This window comes from Microtus oregoni, unplaced genomic scaffold, assembly GCF_018167655.1.
Source record: "Microtus oregoni isolate MIOR12 unplaced genomic scaffold, Mior012 000022F_ref0000154, whole genome shotgun sequence".
Lineage (NCBI taxonomy): Eukaryota > Metazoa > Chordata > Mammalia > Rodentia > Cricetidae > Microtus > Microtus oregoni.
In genome coordinates this window covers 8,639,790-8,657,167 of record NW_024543081.1, presented here as the reverse complement: position 1 = coordinate 8,657,167, position 17,378 = coordinate 8,639,790, and the positions used below count along the sequence as shown (strand labels likewise).

Genomic DNA, 17,378 nt, shown 5'->3' with positions numbered 1-17,378 from the left:
GGGGCAGGATAGGATTTATCACGTCACACCTCTGCTCAACGGGTTGGCACATGTCTGCAGATGGCCTGCTTGTGCTTGGGGGGGGGGGGGTGTGAACCTGGGGAGGTGCTGTGCATTTATTTGCCATTTAGCATTGAGAATTGGTTTCTAGCAAGCAATTTGCTACTTCTGTTATCACTGGCCTTGCTCTGTTCACATTGGGTTTGCCCAGCTTTCCAAAGATGAAATGAGGGGAACGCATTTCAGACAGTACCGTGTAGCCACATGCCCATGGGGCTGACCGGTGTCAGACTCTCAGGCACTTTCAGGAACTTGTCTATTCATGGTGGTGATGCTCCATGAGCATCTGCCCAAGCCTTGCATATTTACCAAAAGAATATAAGCAAAAAAGGTTGCGACTGGATTGCCTTCTAAGCTCCGTAGTCCATTTTAATTGTAAATTAGTGAGTCTGGCTTCCCTTTTCCTAACATTCCCAGCACATTTGCTGCTAAGACTATCACTTTTGGAAGCGAGAATTACAGGGGAGAGGTGGTGTGACCAGAACTCAGTGTGTCTTGTCTTTATGCTTTAGGAGCTCGCTCAGCATTCTGCACTTCACCCAAGTGTGAGTCACTATGAAGTCTGTCAGAGGAGGCCCCTGGAGGGCTCTCCGTTCTCCCTCCATTGTGTTAGTCGCTGGTTCCATGGCTTAAACTTCATTGATGTTTTAATGTGTTATAAATTTACCTATTGTGTGTTTAATGTGAATTGAGGTTTTTATCTCTAGTTTGAAAATTTCCCTGAGGAAGTGTGTGTTCTCTATGGTGAGGGTGCAGACTCCGAGCCTGGGCCTTCCCACACTGTATATCACACTTCCGCACATTCCCAGTCAGCAAAGTTTCAGCCCTGCGCGGTCTTCTTCAGAGAGCCACACTGTATAGACCGTGACTGTGTCAGCAACAGGTCCGACTGCTGATGGGCTGATTTCTGTTCTACAGTTTCAGTTCTAAATCCTATTTTTTACATGCTGCGTGCCAAAAATAATACCTGCTGCAGCGTAGGGGAAAATTCTACCTTGTCAGGGTTTTCCCTGAGAGCCTCCTCTACCTTTTGAAGGTTAAGGAGTCTGTTCTTGCCAGTTTGTTCATTATATTACTATTTCTGAAGATGAGAAATAGCCCCCTTTAGGCTACAGACTACCTGCTCAGACCAAGTCTAATTCCGGAAGTGGGATTTTTAAGGAAATGACCTGTTCTGTTACTCGTAGGTGAAGTTGGGAGCTCTTCAAGGCATCTTCTAGCCCCACGCTCTGCACAAGGCCACCATGTGCTCTCCAGAAGCAATTGCAAAACTGAGGACTGTCCTCTATGCAAACAGATTTGTAAAGGGGATGTAAGACTTCTTAACAATCACATAGAATAATCTGCTTTTTACCTGAAAGAGGAAATTGTTTTCTAAAGCTAAAATACTTGAATTGTCAGACAGTATAATCTCAGTGTGTGTGAGCTTTTGAATGGGCCTGTGAGGAAGTGTAACAATCCATGAAATGTGAATAAATGGAACGTTAAAAACTGGGCCTTTGACAGTTTTGTTTCTGTGATACTCTTGGCAGATCAGTGGAAGAAGAAGCTCATGGTGGTAGTGTACAGAAACATCTCTGAAGTGGGGGCTGCCAAGGAGAGCTGACGAGCAGCCTGCATTGAATTACAGTGGGGTACAGAGTCTTGTGCTGGGCAGTGTCCAGCCTCAGACTAGAGCTGGGGGGGAGGGGTAGCCTTCTACAGAAGTAACACTGAATTCTAGTCCATTCAGTGATGTGTTAGAGCTGTGTTCAGATTCTGAAATCCCCAGGGTTCTGAGCTGAGATTCCTAAGTGACAGGTGCCTCCTGAAGGGTAAGATTGTACCTGAGTCATTGGGGAGACTGGCTGATCTGGTGTGGGTTCCCAGTGTGGCCCTGGGGCTCCCACAGACTTTGTAGAACTGACACCTTTGGGGGCTACCATCCTAAAACCTCTGAAGCAGACCTTGGACTAAGTCTTTATTTGATATAGTTAGTGGTTTGTACAATCACACCATGTGTGAACAGGACTGGTGCACAGCCGTGCTTGAGCTCCACTGGCTGGCAAGTGCCCCCCCCCCCCCCCCCCCGTCATTCCAGGTATGGCCATGAAATGAAATACCCATGAGCACATCCCAAGAGGAAATGGCAGTGAGCACCAGCATTCCCAGAACTGCATGTCCTTGTCTAATGTCATTGTCAGGGACCCTGAAGGGATGGGTGTACTAGGTTTACCTTTGAAAAGCCTCAGGCTCTGGGTTTTGTGACATGGCTTGCTGAGGGGTCAGGTCTACATGGCCCTTTCCAGTGTACCCCTTGAATCACTCAACTTCAGTGGTTTCTGGAATTGGCTTAAATCTGGAGTAAAATTGTTTATTCAAAATATAATCAAAGCTCACCAGAAACAATGGTTATTTCAAACTGAGCAACCTAATTGCTTTATTAAAGTCAAATTCCAAAATGAAAGAGCCATCCACATAAAGAAGAGTCTTGATAGCCCGCTGGCTTACATGAGGCTGTAGGAGGCAAGTGAGTGACAGTGTAAGATCAGGGCCCTTTCCTTCATCGCCCACCCCCCAAGCACGCTTCCCCTTCCTCTCCCAGCTTTCTGTCACCTTTAACAAGCACAAAGTCCGATGTTTCCAGGTGACATGGTATATACAATGAGCTACAAGGAGTGCATTATTTTACATTGCTCTTTTTTCCATATGTTCTGCAAGGTTGTCCTTTTCAGGGAGAATTTTCTTCCAACCTAGGGCTGACAGGTGCTCCTAAAAGGTATGGATTTGCAGAACTGCCTTCCCAAGCATCTCCTGAGGGAGGCTACCCAGGGGTTGATGTGGATAGCAACCTGCTAAGCCGACGCCTCCTTCCCACCACCTTCAAGTTGGAGATACCAATTCAGAAAATTCTGGTCCTGCCGGGCAGTGGTGGCGCACGCCTTTAATCCCAGCACTCGGGAGGCAGAGGCAGGCGGATCTCTGTGAGTTCGAGGCCAGCCTGGTCTACAGAGCTAGTTCCAGGACAGGCTCCAAAGCCACAGAGAAACCCTGTCTCGAAAAAACCAAAAAAAAAAAAAAAAAAAGAAAATTCTGGTCCTGTGTTTCTAGGGTAGCAGCTGATTCCTTACTATGTCCTGTCAGAACCCCGTCCTCCACTGCAGTTCCCATCTCCAATGTATATAGTATATTAGGCCCAATTCCTTGTGACATAAGGAAGCCATTTGGCATGTTTCCTATGCATGAAATGTAGCTGTGATATTTTCAACCTGTGATGACTGCAGGTGCCTGCTCAGCAGCCCTCCGACACAGAGGTGCTGGGCCACAGGAACAGTATGGTCCCTGCCGGGATCTTTCCTAAACTCCCTAGGTTCCCAGCTTCTATTCCAGTTGTCTTCCCACTAATATAAGGGTTTTTATGGGATTTTCTTAGAAAAGCTTGGGAGGTTTCTGTCCAAACACTGCCAGGGTATATTTCATAGGAGCACAGAATTGAGCCCAAAAGGCAAATGTGATCAGCTTTGGAAATGCCTACACCTCTGGCCAGGATGGTCACTGTCCCCCCTCACAGGGTCTTCACAGACCAGCAGCCAGCAGGACAGCCAGTGCATGGAGTGGCCTGTCAACCCCAGCTGGAACCATTTCAGAACAGTATCTTGTGGCAATGCTTGCAGCAAATCAAGGCCATTCCCTTGACTTGCTATAGTGTCTTGTCTTAACCTGAAATGGATATTATTAAAAGAAACAGGTACAGGTCGGGGGCACTTGTAAGAAAACATTTTAAATGTCTCTAAATGCAAAGCAGTGTCTCAAAGAACCAGGAAGTCATAAAGCAAAATCAACAGCCGCCACAAAGCCTCCTGAGAGCCCTTGAGAGGCATTCTGTTGGGTTAGTCCCCACACTAACACGCTCATATACTCATGGCTTTGCTGAATTCATTTAATTACTCCTATGATAATTTTGGAAGAGGGAAATTTACTATTTGCATCTAAGTGTCCTGACCTACACAAAGTAAGGGGCTGAAGTCAAAAGAAGCTAAGAAAGGGCCGAGGGGTGCAGTCCAGCAGATAAGAGAGCCTGCCCAGGGGCACAAAGCCCTAGGTTCCACCAACACTGCATAACACCAGGCACAGTGGTGCAAGCCTGGAATCCCAGCACGTGGAGGTGGAGGCAGAAAGCTGTTAGATCGAGGTCATCCTTTGCTAATACAGGAAGTTTGAAACCAGCCTGGGCTATGTAGACACTGTCTCAAAACCAAAACAAACCCTATTGGTAGCTAATGGTCTGTCTTAACCTGAAACATGTATTATTAAAAGAATCAGGTACAGGTCGGGGGCACTTCTAAGAAAACACAGTTTAAATGTCTCTGAAATGCAAGGCAGTGTCTCAAAGAACCATGAAATCATACAGCCTTGGAAACAGAAACCCGTAAACACAAACTGTCAGCAGGCCATGGCTTCCTCCACTTCCGGGAATATATCTGCCGCAGATCTCAGATCCCTACCCCAGCTACGGGTTTGTCAGGTCACTTAGCTTGGTGTGGTGTTGCAAGCAGAGGCCTGGAGGCCCATGTCAACAATCCCATCGGTGAAGGCCTTTCAGGTACTGCCACTCCTCACCTAGAGGGACAGGCATTTTGGCTACTTCCCAGGAGGGCCATTACAGATGCCCCAAAAGGCTACTTCTGTTCAAGCTTAAGATCTGTACACTTGGTCTTGAGGCCCATCCAGGTGATGCCAGGGCTAGTGACTTCTGGGACGCATCCCATGGCACTTGCGTGCTCGTGTCCTTAGAGCCCTTAGTCCTTTTGGGTCCTATATTTACTTTTCAGGGTAGCTCCATCCAGAGGTGAGAGTGAGCCTGAACAGAGAAACCATGTGCTACCAAGATACTTGGATCTTGAAGCTGGACTGGACTAAATCATCAAAACTCATTATATCCAGAGTTTTGGGCAAAACTTAAAACTTATGACACTGCCAGAAAAAAAAAGATATAGTTAGTAAAATAGGCCCACTACACAGGGGCTGGAGTGCCTTTTAATGAAAATATTTTGTTTGAGACCGGGTCTCACTATGTAGCCCTAGCTGTCCTGAACTCACTACATAGACCAGGCTGTCCTTGAAGTCATAGAAATCCACCTACTTCTGCCTTCAAAGTGCTGGGATTAAAGGCATGTGCCACCACACCTGGCTTATTTTATTTTTCGCTTATGTTTTAAATAATAAGCTTTTGGAGTGGAAATGAGCCTGGGCTGCCTTTGTGGAGGCAGCTGGGATTCCAGCAAGATCTCAGGAGGTAAGGTGGACATTGCCTGAAGAAACAGGGACGCAAAGTGAACAGCGCTTTCTCCTTATTGTCCTAATACGTTGAATGAGGACAGGCATGTTCCCAGGAAAAAATTAAAGATGGCCTCAGAAGCCAAACTATCAACTCCAGGATTCTGGGGGGTGCGTCTGCCATTTGTCACTCTCAAACTTTGAGACGGGGTCTTGCTACGTAGCCTAGGCTGGCTGAGAACTCTGTCCTCCCTCAGCCTCAGGATTGTGATTTGTAGACACGTGCCACCATGTCTGGCCCACCAATGTCAGCTATTTGAAAAAGTAAACATCAGACTTCTATCCCAGTTTTCAAGAGCTTCTGAACATGCTTGCAACTCAAAAGTGCCCTTTGGAGAAAGCTGAAGGTTGACCAAATGTCTGGCTGTGTACCCAGCGACTGGGGCTCAGAACAAGCTTGCCTCCTTCCACTGTTCCTCATGGTTCAGTTTTGAATTCGCTCAGACTCTCTGGGGTGCTTTCCTCCTACAAAGGGATGGTGGTGCCGAAGCATTAGAAATGGGCCTGCGGATATCAGTTATTTCTGTGTGCCGCACAGAGCCAAGTTGCATGACACAGACTCTGTACTTTCCTATGGCCTGGGAAGCACTTGTCACAGTTACCCCAGCTTTGAGAAGCCAGCCTTGCCCAAGCCCAGCCAAGAGAGCACGGCTGAGCTCTGGGGGAGTGAGGCCAGAAAAGAGAAGCCATGGGATTGCCGTGGGTCTAGGACTCTCCCAGTCTTCCACAGAAGACACACCTGGCTCTGTTTCCCCCAAGATAGCAAGTTCAGAGTGTACAGACCACCAGAATGGCTGGGTCCTGAAGTGGCAGGATGCTATGACCTCCCTAGAAACAAACATGGGATCGGCATTCATGGGATCTGCAGAAGAAATGGTTATGCTAGACTGCAGGACCACACTCATAGACCTGAGGTACTCTGCATTCTAGGGCAGGCTGGGAGTCTGCTTCAATGGTTAGATTAGAACGTGACCCCAGGCTCCAGCAGATCAGTGTGTAAACTCACCCACTACTCATCCCTTTGGAAGGAGTTATTTCAGAGCAGGCCGCCTAACACCCACTCCTAAGACCCAGCCTGAGCTGTGCAGAATGACATGTGGTCTAGCCCAGACTCAGCCATGCACTTGAACCCTGGAGACTTCAGTGAGGTAGGTGGTATCAGCCCCATTTTACAGGTGGGCAAACTGAGGCAGAATGAAATGCAATAGCTCGCTTTTAATAACAACATACAAAATCTAGGGAAAGCCCCAAAGTAGTCCCCACTCCCAGAGACCAAGGAATGGAGCCGTGCTCCTGTGCCTGCTTTACAGCCCAGAGGAGCCAAGCTCTACATACACAGCTGAGTTCTCCGGAACCTGGGACACTAAACCCAACGACTACAGGGCCCAGCTTCCAGTTCATTCCAGTTGGGTAGTGGAGGCCTGAGCTAGAGCACACTGCCAGGGGAGCCCTGGGCGGCTGGCCTGTGGCCATTTGCACTCACTGAGGACAATGTCTGCTCCTCTGCTTAGGAAGCCAGGCTGAGGACAAGACCAGCATGCTGACCAAGCACGGGGCAGAAAGGACAGCACCAGCCTCGCTCTGAGCTCTGGCCCCAGGGTGGTTCTACCTGACACCTTCCTGTGAGGATTCCAATCCCTGTCCCCATCAGACATCCTCAGCGCAAGTTCCCTCCCACATTGCTTCAGAACCAAAATCTGCGTCCCGGGGTCAGAGGTGTGTGTGTTGGCGGTGTTCTTTGGATGGAAGCGAAGGCCGTTCTGGGGGATCGGGCCTGTCTGCCCAGCTGGAGCTTGAGACCCATTCTGAGCTGGGCATGGGGCGAGGTATTCCCAGCCGACAAACAGCTCATGTCCCCTGACTCCCAGCTGGAACCCACTGCAGCAAGTAACTGTGGGGGAGCAAGTTGGGGCTGACTCGCGAGCTGAAGTTTGTCAGTACTGCTTTACAAAATCTTCAACTGGCTTTGTGTAGGATGCGTGGACAGTGGCCTGGCACAGAGCCCCAGCAGGGGGACGGGAGGTGAGGTCGGGAGGTCTAAGAACATTCTGGAAACTGGCAGCCCCTCATGCTCTCTATGACCTCTTGGTGTCTCTGGCCCTCTGGGAGCAGAAGACTCTCCAGAGATGGGCTGAGGGGGCCGAGTGTAGGACAGGGTGAGAGCAGAGCCAGCAGAGGAGGAGGGCGAGGCACTTCAGTTTGGGCTGGTGTTCATGGAGTCGGCCCTGGCCCCAGGAGTCGAGTGGCCCTGCCTGGCTGTAGCTCCAGCGCTGGCTTGTCACAGAAGACCCCCGTGGTGGTGACAGGTAGGCACTTGGCAGCATTCCCAGGGCCAGGCGGGGCCGGGGCTCCGTGCAGGCTCCACACACACTAGGTCATCAAGATGGGTTTCTGTCGTACTTCCAGGATGTCTAGGATGACAGGAGGGGGCAGGCAGGGTGAGGACACTCTTGGGAGAGAGCCACAGCTGTCCTGTACACCCACCATCTCTGATCATGCCTCACAGGCTCCAAATACCAACACCACCCTGCACTCCCATGACCACTCGAAGAGGGGCCAGTGAGGACATCAGGGACACGTGGAGGGAAGCCACTGGCTATGGGAACTACAACCCACTAAAGCTGGGCAGGGAAGCCATGGAGGGCTCTGCCTTCACGTACCTGTTAAGATCCGATGTAGTGGCAAGGTGACGTAGGTCAAGTGTGCATAGAGAAGGAAGTTTCCATCAGCTCTGTTCAGCTTCAGCCAGGACCCAACCAGGGACCGTCCTGTGCCCGACAGGGATCGAGACCGCAGGTTGGTGGCATTGTGCAGGTCAGCTGCAGGGAAGAAGGGCAGGTCAGCCTCCCAGTCTGTGCCAGGGAGCGTGGGGGAGGGTTAACGAGACCTATGCCTCACTGGACTGATGCCACACTCACAGATGCTCCCCACCAATGTCCACACCCCCAACGCCCTGCTCCAGGCCCTCACACCCCCATCTGCCAGGCCTGGAAAGCACTCACGGTTCACCCTGGTAAAGTCTTTTCTCTTCCAGCCACTCACTACAACATAGAACTGACGTGGTACCAGCTCACGAGGGATGCTAGGCATTTCCCCCACCCCTGTTACCTGAACCCCATTTTCTCCAGAACTGATGGAGTGGCCAGTTTACCCACCAACCCCCAGCATTCCTGGTCCAAGACTGAAGAGTCCCGTTCCAGGCTGTACAAGTCCCCGGCAGTGACTGACCACTGGGGAGGGGGTTGTGCACACAGAGCAGATGAGTGGGTGGACCAAGGGTTTCAGGGACCTCTGGGCAGAAGGTCATTGGTGGGGCCACAGGAAGGATCTGGGAGTCAGCGTGACTCACGGGAAACCACGAGAGGTAACAGAGAAACCCTGCGGGTCACCCAGGACAGAAGTTTCTAGAATGAGGAGAGCTAGCCCAGGAAGCAGAAGAGGAAGAACAAGACAGTCCTTGTATGCACCCAGGTCAGCGGAAAGTTCCAGAGCCTCTGAATATGAGCTGGGTGAAAACAGGGCTCAGATGCAGACCCCCAATCTACACATAGCTTCACCGCAGCCCTGGGGCCAGCACTCTACCCCTGATGCGGCTCTCTAAGCGACACTGGGTGAGGGGTGGAGGCACAGGACACAGCCAGAGCAGGGACCATTAGCCACCTCCACTGTCGTCCTCTCTGAAGAACTCCTCACTGTCGTTGGCCGAGTGTGACTTCTTCATCTCCGCGATGCGGTTCCGGGGCACCTTCCTCTTGAGGGACGGAGAGAAGAAGGTGGGCCGGTTGTTTCGCTCCGGGGTGGGCGGCGTGCTAAAGGAGGTCACCTGGGAACAAGGAGCCCAAGTCACAAGTGTAGCAGGAGCAGACCCTGCCATGAGACCCCAAAGCCACCTGGATCAAAGCCAGCCCAAGCAGGGGCTGTAGTTATAGCTGCTGACCCTGACCATGGCCTGAGGGCCATCTGCCCTAGATGAGGGGGATGCTGGGCACTGGGGGCTCGCCACACACACAGCAGCCGGACCTGCCTAAGGAGGGAGCAGACTGCCACCAACACTGACAGAGGGGCCTCACTTCCACATCTCAAGACAAATGCCGGGTGATGGGCTGCGGGGTGTGGTTTAAGCACTGCCATGTTGCATGGGCCCATCTCACATCCAAGCAGGTAAGGCCCACAAACGGCCACCTTGACCTGCCTAAAGCCACTGGGACTACGCCCAGTCGCCCCCTGGACCTTTCCCTCTCACAAGCGCCAGACCGAGCAGCTTTCTGCCCCGTGTCTCCTCTCCTCCCTTCCAAGCACATTCAGTCCCAGCCACCAACATTCTCCACACTCACTTGGAGGTAAGGTGGGCACAGACAGGCACAAGACAGAGATCCCCTGCCCTCAAGGAGCTCACAGTCTGCTGGGGGTGACAGACTCAAGTGACATTCACAGACTGCATGCTGGTCACTGAGACAGAGAAAGGGAAGCACAGGACATGGAAGGAACAGTGGAAGGAGGGACAGACAGCCTGTGAAATCAGAGTAGGCTTCCTGGAGGAGGTGCTGCGTGAGCTGGGTCTTGAAGGACGAGTAGGAGTTCGCCAGGTGAAGAAGGGGGGGAAGGGCGTTCCAGGCATAGGGAACTTGGCCCATCCCCTCCCTCCTCCCCACGCAAACAAGAATCAGAGCAGCAAGATGAGCTGGGACCCAGACTTCGGGGCCCCATCAGCCTCCTCGTCATAGCTCCGACATCCACCAAAGTCCCGGCGGCTGCTGGGCTCCAGACGGTCCTCCCTCAAGTCAGGGAAGGTTTTAAAAGATAAAAACAAAACAAATACCAGAAACCACAATACACACAAGTCTGCATTTCTTGAACACTGGTTACAAGTGACCCCTAAGGACAAGAAGACAAGCAACAGTGTGTACATGGGCAGTGGACTTGAGTCCTGTGGTGACCTCACGACTCCTCCCCAGGGGTCCACACCTCCCTGCTATGAAGGGCATGGCTAGGGGCCATCTCATCCCTCATGGCCACTCCCACTTGGTAGGTGGGATGATCAAGGCTTGGGTGGGTCATCTGTGGGCACCCAGAGTTGCCCAGCTGGGCCCATATCTGCACACCTGTGCACACACACCTTTCAGTGTCCAAGTGCAACAGAACTGGGCAGAATCAGGCTGTCACCTGGAAGCTCGGAGTCCAAGCTACCTCCATTCCAAAAAGACGAGAGGTCTCCTGCCTGAGGTTCAACACTTCACAAAATCCCAGCATACTTGGCTTTGTTTGGCTTATAAAACACACTAATTATAGAAGATTCCAAAAGAAAGAAAAAGAGGCACCCAGGAACTAATGCAAACAGCAGTCGGGAAGGCACTGTCTGCTCTTGAAAGTCTCCTCCCATCAACTGTAGACAGTAACCACTGTGGCTGCCACTTGGGACACTTCACAGGGGCAAGCCCCACATAAGGCATGAGTAGTGCTCCTGGAAACCCCTCACTGCCCAGTGAGAAACAGAAGCATAGGGAAGGAAGGGACTCATCCAAGGTCACATGAGCAGCAGAGCCCTGGGTCTCTTGGACAAGGGCTGACTCACTCACCCAGCTCTGATTCCATGGGCAGAGCCTTTCTCGTGCCTGAGCCTGGGGTCTCTATGGCCACTGACATCAGCTCCCCACTGAGGACTGAGAGAGCTCAAAGGAAGCAAGAGTTGAGGCCCTATGCTGAGCCCTCAGAGCTGCGGCAGGGGCAGCACCCCAGACAGCATCCTTACGCCTGTCGGGGAATACTGCTAACAGATTGAGTACCCTGTTAACAGACTGAATAACAAACGACCAGGCCCAGAGCGAGCCTTGTGCTTGCTGGCTGTCCTTGTGGGACAACCCAGGATTCCGCCCCTCCTCATCCTATTGGCTCACGGCAGAAAGGCTGTGTGGTCATGGCTGACCAGCAGATCCAGGAGGCAGGCACCAGGCCTACTTCCTAGTCAACTTTTTTCTCTTCCTGGACCTAGGGACCTGGGGACTCAGCCTCGGGGAAGAGCAGCTCAGGGAAGCAGAATCAACCTCAGCCTGGGTATGAACCTCCCCTCTGAGGGCCTCAGGTTCCTCATCAGCAGTGGAGGGGGCTCCCTCACCTGGGAGCTGTGGGGTGAACGAGCCATGGGAAGAGAATCCAAGGGACAGGAGGTCCCTCCCGCAGTGCGCAGCCCTTACCCGCTCATGCATGGGCGAAGCTGGGCTTGAGTCTTCTTCGGTCCCACAGGGGGATGTGTCGCCTGTAGACACGCGACTGACTGCCATCTCAGCATGGCCCTTGCCCTGAGGCCCCTTCATGCGCACAAACTCCATGTTGTTGTACTTGTAGAAGCCAAATGACATCTTCTGGGCCATGCGGGCCGCCACACTCACCTGTGGTAGGTGGGAACAGTTAGTTTCACAGGCCCTCCCTCTAGAGACACAGCAGCCAGTATTACCTTCTCTGAGGCCATCTTGAGGGAGTCTGAGCCACAGGGAAGCCAGGGAGCCCAACAAACAGGCATGTGTTCCAGATCCCTGGCCAAGGCTGTTCTCACTGCCCTGAACGCTCACACTACTGACCAGGGCACTCACCCCAGGCCAGACAGCACCAGCTGCAGGAGAGTGGCCTGTCCATCTGGACTCCTGTCCCTGCTAAACTACTCAGGGGTCAATTCTGGGCGTGTCCCCAGTACTAGGGTGAGTATCCCTTACCAACTGGCTGGCACCTCACAGGGACATGGGTGGGAGGAGAAGTCCCCCTCCCGCACCTCAGACAGACACAGGTGGACCGGGATGAAGAACATGACAGAAGGGAGAGACTGTGGGCCCCAGAGGAGCGGATGCCCTGCTGTGGGGTGGTCTCAGCAAAGCAGGCCTGGGGGGGACATGTGAGGAAAGAAGGGTCAGGACCCCCCTGCTGTGGGGTGGTCTCAGCAAAGCAGGCCTGGGGGGACATGTGAGGAAAGAAGGGTCAGGACCCCCCCCCCCCCCGCAGCCCTGCACTCACGCGGTTGTCGTACACCTTCTTGAGCGCCTCGTAGCGGATGGACCCCTGAAAGATGACACCCTGGAACGTGTTAGTCTTGTCGCTAGCCACCAGCTCAACACAGACCATCTCTCCTTCCCCCACGGTCATGTCGCTGAACACCTGAGGGTGGGGAGGAAGAAATGGGGATATCAAACAAACATCAGCGCCACCACCCACACCATCCCCCGACCCGGCTGCCGGGAGGACTGCTGAAATCACTGAGTATGGGGCAGGCTGTAATCCTAGCACTACAGAGGCTGAGGCAGAAGGATCAGTATTTTGAGCTCAGCCTGGGGTGGACAGGGACAGTGTGTCTCAAGACAGGGAAGATGGGGAAGAAAAGGAGGAAGGGAATCGGGGAGGAGAAAGGAAGGACGGACAGGAAAGAACAAAAACAAAGGGGGTTCAATTTTACAGAAGAGGACGCTGAGAAGAGGCCAAACTACCTGTGCACAGCCACCCGCCGTCCACCGTCCCACCTCCAATCCTACCTGTGCACAGCCACCCGCCGTCCACCGTCCCACCTCCAATCCTACCTGTGCACAGCCACCCGTCGTCCACCGTCCCACCTCCAATCCTACCTGTGCACAGCCACCTGCTGTCCACCATCTCCCCTCCAATCCTACCTGTGCACAGCCACCCGCCGTCCACCGTCCCACCTCCAATCCTACCTGTGCACAGCCACCTGCTGTCCACCATCTCCCCTCCAATCCTACCTGTGCACAGCCACCCGCCGTCCACCATCTCCCCTCCAATCCTACCTGTGCACAGCCACCCGCCGTCCACCGTTCCACCTCCAATCCTTGCCATAGGTAGGAACATACTCCACCCCAAGCTGAACCACCAGCAAGACCCTTATCTGACTTCCTAATGCTGAGTTAAAGTTACAAGGACTCTAGGGACACTTGGGGACCTCCTTCATCACAGCTTGGTCCAGCCCACCTTCTTCTGAGCTTGGCTGTCCAAGCTAATGTGACTAATTGTGACTGCCTTCCTGGGAGAATACCACCCAAACACAGGCAGTGTGACCACACCCTGCCACATTCCTGAACTGCTGTTCCTAATAGCTGCCGGTTAGACATGAGCTTCCAGATGAGAGACTCTGGGCAAATGCGCGTGCAGTGTGAGCCCAGGGAGGCCCCATCTCCTTCCTGTGCTTTGGGTATTTTCAGACACCATCAGAGCCCAAGGGGACCTTGAAAGGCATGCCCAACTTCATGGGCCTTCCAAGAAAATCGTGGCTGATTCTGGGCAAGCACGCGCACACACACGCACACACACGCACACACACAAACTCTCCACCATCAGCCTTGGCAAACAAGCAGGAAGTGGAATGGCAGCTCCCTCCTCCGCTCCTCCCAGTACGGGTGAGCTAACGTGTCTGGAGCACATTTTACCAATCTTGAAACAAAAGCTTGGCCATAGAACTGACAGGGTAGAGGCAGTCACTCACAGAGCACCAGAGGATGACTCCTTGTCAGGCAGCACTCACTGTGATTGCACTCGCGCTCGGAGTCACACCCGCTTTACAGATGACTAAACCAAGGCCCATAGCAGGGAGAATGCACTTCTACGTCAATCACTGTGAAGAGGGGAGCCCCACTGGCTGTCACCGTGACCATCCCCTGCTCCTGCTACCAACATCTCCTGGGAGGCTTTGCAGGTCCTCAGCCTGACATCCCATCTGATCCCCAAGAGGAGAGGAAGGGGAACGTGGCCAGCGGTGAGCACTTACCTCCTCGAAGCTGTCAATCATGAAGAAGATGTTGGGGTAGCTCATCTTGGACTCTTCTCCTTTGCTGTCCATGGGGTGTTTGCTGGGGGATGCAAACACTTGCTAAAAGGGAAGCAGGAGGAAAGGGCTGAGAAGGCGGCCTCAACGGAAAAGTGATCTCAGATACGGCTGGGAGACCACACTGCTCAGAGCCGGGAATGTCCTCTTCAGGAGCCATGGGGAAGGCCGGGTGCATACATACGATGAGACTCCTAGAGTCAACCCCTCACCTCGGGGAAGGGAACATGAAAGGGGGATGTCTTACTAGAAGAGGCAACGGGTAGTTAGAGAGTATGGACAGCTAGCTAGTGGGAGGTGGGGCTCACCTGGGATTTCTTCCTGTGAATGTGGATGTCACCTCCATCAGCACGTGTGCACACAGCACAGGTCACCATATAGTCCAGCTAGAAGAGAATGCAGTAATGTGTGTTGTGGGGGGCAGGGGCTTGCTGTCTCCCAGACCCATGATCAGCCATCACCACCCACCCCATACCTTCTGCAGGATGAGGTTCAGGCAGACACTCTCTTCCCAGTCGATGTCAGGGTCTCCCAGGCCTGGAAGCTTCTTGGAGTCCCTCCGGTATACTTCCACCTCCACCTCAGGCTCGGCCTCGGCCTGTAGCACAGGATGGAGTGAGACCCTAGGGCCCACCGGGGCCTCCACTCCCTGACTGCTGTGCCAGGCAGACGGTAACATACAAAGACCCCATCCCTAGTGCCCACTCTTCTTCCTTTCCAGCCCCAGTTCTCTATAATTATGACATCGTATTTCCCAAGTTCCCAGTAACAGTGACATCTACTGGGCTCACAGGGGGCAGCAGAGGCTAGTCTACATGTTTTACAAATTACTAACCTTTTATCTGCAAGAAAGGAACCATTAATCCCACCGTAACTGATGATGAAGACATACCACACACTCATCAAAGAGAGAGCAGAGCCCCATCTACCCCTACTCCAGGCAGAAGAGGCAGAAGACATCAAAAGCAGGTTTGAAAGCAAGCTGTCCCTAGGGGTCCTGAGCCCAGATCCTAAGTAGGCCCAGGTGGGTTCCTATAGGGTCAGCTCCAAGAGGCAACAGTCACCTTCTGCTGGGCAGCTCTGGGGTTACTTGTAGGGGTGCTACAGGGGTGGGGCTCTTGTCTCCCATAGTCCATGTGGCTGTGGACATCACCCCGACTCCGAGCTAGGAGCCACCACACTGTCTGCCTTGTCTCACTCCACTGCCTGCTTGACTGTTCCATGCTTGGCACCCATCTTGTTTACTGTCCGGCTGGAGAAGCCACACAGGCAGGTGTTCAGTGCCACTGGCTCAGCACGGGGTGGGGAACACCCACAGCGCAACTGCACTCCTGTGTTAGGTCAGCAGGCTAACGGAACGGGTAGCTCATGTGTCACTAGAACACGCAGGGAACACTCAGACACCCACCCACAGCGGAGCAAGCAGGTGGTGGGAACAGTCAAGCAACAGCACCCAACAACCAAACTGAAAAATTACAGCCGCCTATGTCAACAGGCATGCTCCCGAGTAAAATTACAGCCGCCTATGTCAACAGGCATGCTCCCGAGTAAAGGACTGAGAAGCAGCCAGAGGATACACTGCAGCGCCACACATTAGCTCAGGGTGGGGAAAACCACCCGTGGCGAAAGTCCAGCTGAGCCCAGGGAGGGAGCGGCTGGAGGCCAAGGTCCCTTGAGCATACTAGTCATGTTGGATCTCTGGATCTTGAAGGCTGGTGACCCTAGCACTCACACACATAGAAGGTCATCAACCCAGACACCCTTGCATGTACATGACAATCAAGAAAGGCTACCAGCTGGATGTGGTGGTACCCATCTTTAATCCTAGGACTCAGGAGGCAGAGGCAGGCAGATCTCTGAGTTTGAGACCTGGCCTATACAGAATCCCAGGCCAGACGAAGCTACATAGTAACACACACACACACACACAAGAAAAGCTACCAAAAGAAAATATAAGACTGGTCTACATAGAGTTCCAGGCCATATATAGTGAGATACACACACACACACACACACACACACACACACACACACACACACCCCAAAAGAGTAAATATAAGACTAAACACTGTAGGACCAGAGAAACACCCTCGCTGCTCCCGAGTTCTGGTTTCTAAGTAGGTTTGGGGTAATCTCTACCCCAGGATCGCCGAGGATGTCAACAGGAGGCCACCAGCATAGATGAGGACACAAACAGATGCCAGTGCTCATCAGTGCCAAAGACAAAATGGGCTGCTGAGAACAGGGGTGGCATAACAAGACTGTGCAGAAAATCTAGGGCACACTGGGGAAACCAGATCCAAACCCCCATGGTGATCCTGAAGCAGGGTGTAAGAACTCAGCCCTATGCCCACCCACACTGCAGGTCTGGCTCTGACCACCCACCCTCCTCAGTTAGGCAGGGAGCCTAGCTGGTTGCCATGACAACCGGCATGAGCAGGCTGGGAAAGGGAGGGAGGCAGTGCGGTGCTTGCCGCAGAACACTTCTAGTGCGCAGGTGCTAGCGTCCACATCTCGGCAGCCCTGGCTTCTACTTCTTGGTATGTTGGGGTTCCTGGGTATATCCACAGCCTGCCCCTTACAGGTCACACTGCAGACTGCCAGGTTGGAAAAGATGTCCAGACTGGATGGACTTGAGTCTTGCCTGACCCTAGACTTGGTCCTCCAAACCCTGTGCCAGACACCACCAGTCAGCCCTTCCTGGGACCCATGTAGAGGTGCAGGAGGCCAACCAAGCACAAAGAGGATATGTGTGTGTGTGTGGGGGGGGGGTCCCTACTTTCCAACACCTATGCGAAGCCATCTGAGCAGCAAACTACGGTTACTCTTGGTGTCACTCCCCTGCACATATGGCCCTGAGGTCAGGTGCGCACCTGGCACTATGTTACAAACTGGGCCAAATGTGCACACAACCCTAGTCTACCACGCAGGTGCTATACCAGCCCCGGGGTGTGTCTCCAGTCGGCAGCTGCCCTGCAATCCTGGACACAGATGTCACCTCTTTTGTGACTGCCACTACACGATGCTGTCTGTCTGCCCGCTGAGGGCTTCCCAAAGGCAGGAGCAGCTGGGGTCACTGCTGTGCTTTCGGAGCCGAGAGCCAGCCTTGGGCTCACTGTTCTTCAGCAGGCCTGATAGATTCGGGCTGCCTCCACTGACCTCAACACCCATTAAAACGTTCAAGAGC

At 53.1% G+C, this 17,378-nt stretch overlaps 1 protein-coding gene across 2 annotated transcripts in view; it reads right to left on the bottom strand.

Moving 5' to 3' along the window:
• Nucleotides 1–2,451: 2,451 nt before the first annotated feature.
• Nucleotides 2,452–17,378, bottom strand: part of Kiaa0930 (KIAA0930 ortholog) — a 41,108-nt gene continuing 26,181 nt past the window's right edge. For both annotated transcript variants that reach the window (XM_041671945.1, XM_041671946.1), the window contains exons 3-10: nucleotides 14,667–14,789; nucleotides 14,500–14,577; nucleotides 14,135–14,236; nucleotides 12,379–12,519; nucleotides 11,568–11,762; nucleotides 9,037–9,199; nucleotides 8,037–8,195; nucleotides 2,452–7,787 (exon numbers count right to left, since the gene is read on the bottom strand). In XM_041671945.1, coding sequence (XP_041527879.1) covers nucleotides 7,747–7,787; nucleotides 8,037–8,195; nucleotides 9,037–9,199; nucleotides 11,568–11,762; nucleotides 12,379–12,519; nucleotides 14,135–14,236; nucleotides 14,500–14,577; nucleotides 14,667–14,789 — 1,002 coding nt within the window. In that variant the 3' untranslated portion in view covers nucleotides 2,452–7,746. The remainder of the gene's footprint in view (nucleotides 7,788–8,036; nucleotides 8,196–9,036; nucleotides 9,200–11,567; nucleotides 11,763–12,378; nucleotides 12,520–14,134; nucleotides 14,237–14,499; nucleotides 14,578–14,666; nucleotides 14,790–17,378) is intronic.